Source organism: Anomaloglossus baeobatrachus, chromosome 9 (genome assembly GCF_048569485.1).
Source record: "Anomaloglossus baeobatrachus isolate aAnoBae1 chromosome 9, aAnoBae1.hap1, whole genome shotgun sequence".
NCBI classification, from domain to species: Eukaryota; Metazoa; Chordata; class Amphibia; order Anura; family Aromobatidae; genus Anomaloglossus; species Anomaloglossus baeobatrachus.
The window spans coordinates 22,325,540-22,331,963 of NC_134361.1; the positions used below are offsets into that span (position 1 = coordinate 22,325,540).

Genomic DNA, 6,424 nt, shown 5'->3' on the forward strand with positions numbered 1-6,424 from the left:
GTAACTAGTGATGAGTGGGCACTACCATGCTCGGGTGCTCGGTACTCGTAACTAGTGATGAGCGAGCACTACCATGCTCGGGTGCTCAGTACTCGTAACTAGTGATGAGCGGGCACTACCATGCTCGGGTGCTCAGTACTGGTAACTAGTGATAAGTGGGCACTACCATTCTCAGGTGCTCAGTACTGGTAACTAGTGATGAGCGGGCACTACCATGCTCAGGTGCTCAGTACTGGTAACTAGTGATGAGCGGGCACTACCATGCTCGGGTGCTCTGTACTGGTAACTACTGATGAGCGGGCACTACCATGCTCGGGTGCTCAGTACTGGTAACTAGTGATGAGCGAGCACTACCATGCTCGGGTGCTCAGTACTGGTAACTAGTGATGAGCGGGCACTACCATGCTCGGGTGCTCTGTACTGGTAACTAGTGATGAGCGGGCACTACCATGCTCAGGTGCTCAGTACTGGTAACTAGTGATGAGTGGGCACTACCATGCTCGGGTGCTCAGTACTGGTAACTAGTGATGAGTGGGCACTACCATGCTGGGGTGCTCAGTACTGGTAACTAGTGATGAGCGGGCACTACCATGCTCGAGTGCTCAGTACTGGTAACTAGTGATGAGCGGGCACTACCATGCTCGGGTGCTCAGTACTGGTAACTAGTGATGAGCGAGCACTACCATGCTCGGGTGCTCAGTACTCATAACTAGTGATGAGCGGGCACTACCATGCTCGGGTGCTCAGTACTGGTAACTAGTGATGAGTGGGCACTACCATGCTCGGGTGCTCAGTACTGGTAACTAGTGATGAGCGGGCACTACCATGCTTGGGTGCTCAGTACTCGTAGCTAGTGATGAGCAGGCACTACCATGCTCTGGTGCTCTGTACTGGTAACTAGTGATGAGCGGGCACTACCATGCTCAGGTGCTCAGTACTGGTAACTAGTGATGAGTGGGCACTACCATGCTCGGGTGCTCGGTACTGGTAACTAGTGATGAGCGAGCACTACCATGCTCGGGTGCTCAGTACTCATAACTAGTGATGAGCGGGCACTACCATGCTCGGGTGCTCTGTACTGGTAACTAGTGATGAGTGGGCACTACCATGCTCAGGTGCTCAGTACTGGTAACTAGTGATGAGTGGGCACTACCATGCTCGAGTGCTCAGTACTGGTAACTAGTGATGAGCGGGCACTACCATGCTCGGGTGCTCAGTACTGGTAACTAGTGATGAGCGAGCACTACCATGCTCGGGTGCTCAGTACTCATAACTAGTGATGAGCGGGCACTACCATGCTCGGGTGCTCTGTACTGGTAACTAGTGATGAGCGGGCACTACCATGCTCAGGTGCTCAGTACTGGTAACTAGTGATGAGCGAGCACTACCATGCTCGGGTGCTCAGTACTCGTAACTAGTGATGAGCGGGCACTACCATGCTCGGGTGCTCAGTACTGGTAACTAGTGATAAGTGGGCACTACCATGCTCAGGTGCTCAGTACTCGTAACTAGTGATGAGCGAGCACTACCATGCTTAGGTGCTCGGTAGTCGTAATTAGTGATGAGCGGGCACTACCATGCTTAGGGGCTTGGTACTCTAAATGAGCAAGTTGGACTCTTGGATGACTGTGACTCGATTACTGAGTATAATGGAAGTAAATGGAAACTGAGCATCTGCCGAAAAGTGCTCGTTTCCCATTTACTTCCATTATACTCGGTTACTTCAGTTGAGTACATCCAAGCGTCCGACCTGCTCATGTCGAGTACCGGGCACCTGAGCATGGTAGTGCCCGCTCATCACTAGTTACCAGTACTGAGCACCTGAGCATGGTAGTGCCCGCTCATCACTAGTTACCAGTACTGAGCACCTGAGCATGGTAGTGCTCGCTCATCACTAGTTACCAGTACTGAGCACCTGAGCATGGTAGTGCTCGCTCATCACTAGTTACCAGTACTGAGCACCTGAGCATGGTAGTGCCCGCTCATCACTAGTTACGAGTACTGAGCACCCGAGCATGGTAGTGCCCGCTCATCACTAGTTACCAGTACTGAGCACCTGAGCATGGTAGTGCCCGCTCATCACTAGTTACCAGTACTGAGCACCCGAGCATGGTAGTGCCCGCTCATCACTAGTTACCAGTACTGAGCACCCGAGCATGGTAGTGCCCGCTCATCACTAGTTACCAGTACTGAGCACCTGAGCATGGTAGTGCCCGCTCATCACTAGTTACCAGTACTGAGCACCTGAGCATGGTAGTGCCCGCTCATCACTAGTTACCAGTACTGAGCACCCGAGCATGGTAGTGCCCGCTCATCACCAGTTACCAGTACTGAGCACCTGAGCATGGTAGTGTCCGCTCATCACTACTTACCAGTACTGAGCACCCGAGCATGGTAGTGCCCGCTCATCACTACTTACCAGTACTGAGCACCTGAGCATGGTAGTGTCCGCTCATCACTAGTTACCAGTACTGAGCACCTGAGCATGGTAGTGCCCGCTCATCACTAGTTACCAGTACTGAGCACCCGAGCATGGTAGTGCCCGCTCATCACTAGTTACCAGTACTGAGCACCCGAGCATGGTAGTGCCCGCTCATCAGTAGCTCAGACCCATTAAAGTGACTGAGGCCAAGCTGCAATACCACACACTGCCTGCGGATTAGGGTGGCGCTGTTATTGAAGACAACAGCAATGTTTTTCAAAAACTGGACCGCCCCTTTAATGACTGTTAATAAGGCAACAATTTGCTTACCTGGGCCCTTGTGCCTGCACTGACACCCCCACCAGTAAGACGAGGGTCGACCAGACGGACATTGTGATTGCCGGGCCCACCTGCTGGGAAGACATAATAATGAGATAAATACGGGATGGAGAAGTTCTGTAGATTAGAACGTGACGGCCTCGTGGTGTCACGACGTGGCGGTAAGTTTTCATCAGTACAAGTCTTCGGAATTGCTATTTAAGCAACTGTACAATGGATTATAGTATATACCGAACAGTACCTTATTGTGAACCCAGTAGGGGCCCCTATAAGACATGCAGGAGCCCCATATATCTATGTGACCCCCCCAGATTGTGCAGCTCTGAATACAATGGGCCTCGGGATCTGTCACTGGGAAAACATCAAAAACTCTGCAAAACGGAAAATTGAGTTTCCTTATCAACAGCTTTTCCCTTCTCAGTCTTCTGTTTCCTGCTCTGTCACTTATGGAAACCAGAAGGGGAAGCCGCGCGGTCACCACTGAGCAGGACCACTGAGCAGGACCACTGAGCAGGACCACCCAGGACATTCAAAAAGGAAAATAAAATAAAAAATCTGAAAAATATTATTCATAATTTACACGCGAGTCCCGTGAAGGCTGATCTCATCCAATGGTGAGAACCTGCACAGGGATCTGGCCTATGCAGGCGCTATAGTAATAGTGAACGAGAGAATGGAAAATGCATGTGCTCTCCTGTTACAGGTGGTGTCTGCTGGTGCCAGGAAGCTCCTGAAAGGGGCCTCATTATTGTAGGTGTTATGTTTCTCATTGTCTCTCTATAATACTGTGCAAATTGAAGCACAAAAAGAGGAAAAAATCCCACATTTGTGTTTTGTGAGCATTGTAATACAATAATAAAAAAATACACAAAAATGCAAAAAAAATACAAAAAATGCAAATAAAATACAAAAAATGCAAAAAAATACACAAAAATGCAAAATACACAAAAATGCAAAAAAATACACAAAAATGCAAAAAATACACAAAAATGCAAGAAAAATACACAAAAATGCAAAAAATACACAAAAATGCAAAATAATACACAAACATACAAAAATGCAAAAAAATACAAAAAATGCAAAAAAATACAAAAATGCAAAATAATACACAAAAATGCAAAATAATACACAAACATACAAAAATGCAAAAAAATACACAAATGCAAAAAATACACAAAAATGCAAAATAATACACAAAAATGCAAGAAAAATACACAAAAATGCAAAAAATACACAAAAATGCAAGAAAAATACACAAAAATGCAAAAAATACACAAAAATGCAAAATAATACACAAACATACAAAAATGCAAAAAAATACAAAAAATGCAAAAAAATACAAAAATGTAAAATAATACATAAAAATGCAAGAAAAATACACAAAAATGCAAAAAATACACAAATGCAAAAAATACACAAATGCAAGAAAAATACACAAAAATGCAAAAAAATACACAAAAATGCAAAAAAAAATACAGAAAAATGCAAGAAAAAAATAGTAATGTGTAAATGAAAATATATACACTCTCCAAATAATATAAGATTGGAGATTATACAGAAAGTATAAAAGCTCTGTGTGAACACCGCCATAGCATGTGAGTCTACACCGTTCCCCTGTGTGCTCTATACATGACATATAATAACAAAAAAAGACAGTTGCACTCTGAAATGCTAAACCATGAATGTAAGAATATGCTTCACTGATTAAGGAAATTTAGGAAGAGTTGAGATATTTCGCATACAAAAATGGCCTTTTCTGTATCTGCCCAGTAGCCGCGTCAAGGCATATCTGGTATACCAGGTACCTACTCTCTGCTCTATACGTGACACGTCCCATAGGATACCATATTACGGAGAAATTCTCCCCAACAAAAAAACTGATGGAATAAACTAAACTATTGGTACATAATAATATTTAAATTAATGAAGGCACAAAAAAGTCTATAATTATAAAAATCAATAAAATAATTAAAAAAAATCATAAATTCTATAAAAAAATGGGTAAAATTGAGATGTAGCGGAACTGCGAGTAACATGATGATCTGAGGTATCATCACATAACACATGTATGAGCCGTTCAGCTCTGCTACATCGGTGGTGTCAGATATTGTGGCGCGGGGACGTATGTAGCGGTATGAATGCACTCACTGTGACAAGTGTGAATGTCCAGTCGCCGTCCGGGCTGAATAATCTCATGTTGTGCCCTGCAGAGAGAAGAGAGATTGTGAGAGGAGGAAGTGCACGCCCCACAGACACAATCATACTCGCCCTGTGCCGGAGACTCCCCTCTGCTCATGACAGGCCCCCACAGCCTCTGTGCCCGATATACCCCCCACTCCGTCACTCCATAGATGCCCTCCAGATTCCCTGAGAGCACCTGGCAATGGCTCCTTCAGTTACCACATAAACGCCTCCCTAGTGTGTACAAAGGGTTAAAAGTTACCGATCCGCTCTCAGATCTGAAAATATAGAGTGTCCCTTTAAGAGAACCTTTTCTGCGCATCTTTAGACTGTGTAGTCAGTTTGTGCCTATGTGCCGCCCCTAAGCAGGCGAACTGCCCGGATCCGGGATCGATGTGGCTCGAGGGTCCCCGGACCCGGGGCTTAGCGGCCACTCAATGAAGGGGGTATTTACAAGGGAGTAATGTTCGTGACGCCACCTGCGGGTTGCAGTAATGGGAGTACCGCCGCTGCTGGAGGGAGGACCGGGGCAGATGGTGTGAAGCAGCAAGGTGACAGTCCCTCCACAAGTAGGGAAGGCCCCGGTGCTCGGGTGATGAGGGGAGGTAGGGTGCAGGGGCAGGTGTATTCACTGCGGTGGTTGATGCACTGTATGGCGGAGATAAACTGAGGCACACACTGTTCTTAACCAAGTCTCTGTGTACCGCTGCCGGGAGCCCGTCCAAGCACCCGGTCCCACTGGTGTCACTTAGTGATTTGGAGCCTACCTCCGTGCACAATTTGTTGTCCGTTGATGGTCCCCTGGCTTGAAGCTGTTGGGGGCCCTGCCTACTATGTGTAGTGTAGCCGTGCTCTTAAGGGCTGGCACTTGGGACCTCAGTGGGTTGCTTTGTCTGGAAAACCCTGTCCCCCTCGTTGTGCTGATGCCCTCAATCTCTGAGCTCCTAGGAAGGTCCCTGAAGGCCCACTTCTTCTGCAGGTTAATTGCCAGGACGTTGAATCGGCTCCTGACCTAGGGTCCTGTACCCCGTCATGCTCGGTACCGGTCAGTTCTGTCAGTCCATGAACCCGGTCACTGACTCCTCTGGTCCCGATCACTGCTTCCGACCCAACTTCTCCTTACTAGCTCCCCGGGAGCTAACACTCCTTATCCTCTCACTTCGGGAGCCCTCACTCTTCTCTCCCCCTCTCCAGTCTGCCTGACCCCTAGGTGTGTGGCCGTGTTCCATCTAGACCAACCCACTGGTGTGTCTGACAGATCATGGTGTGAGGTGTGGGTTGGGATTTGTGGTGCAGATGGGAGTGACACCGATTTCCTGGGCACCTGGAACCATGCGGGGTAGGCCCTGCACCCTGGGTAAGGATGCAGTTCCCTGTAGCACCCTGATGTATTCAGGGGCACTACACCTATTACGTGACTTACTTTGTGCCATAAATTCACACTAACATTTTGGGACAGTGTTGCACCTCCTATTTTTAACG

General features: G+C 47.4%; 1 protein-coding gene across 4 annotated transcripts in view; it reads right to left on the minus strand.

The window, feature by feature from the left end:
* Positions 1-6,098, minus strand: part of EGFL8 (EGF like domain multiple 8) — a 15,628-nt gene extending 9,530 nt beyond the window's left edge. Inside the window, exons 1-3 of one of the 4 annotated variants that reach the window (XM_075322449.1) lie at positions 5,955-6,098; positions 4,910-4,965; positions 2,753-2,832 (exon numbers count right to left, since the gene is read on the minus strand). In XM_075322449.1, coding sequence (XP_075178564.1) covers positions 2,753-2,832; positions 4,910-4,965; positions 5,955-5,976 — 158 coding nt within the window. In that variant the 5' untranslated portion in view covers positions 5,977-6,098. Of the gene's footprint in view, positions 1-2,752; positions 2,836-4,909; positions 4,966-5,574; positions 5,739-5,954 lie in introns of those variants that run through there. The other 3 variants (XM_075322448.1, XM_075322451.1, XM_075322450.1) reach the window with 3 other exon arrangements.
* Between the last annotated feature and the right edge of the window lie 326 nt (positions 6,099-6,424).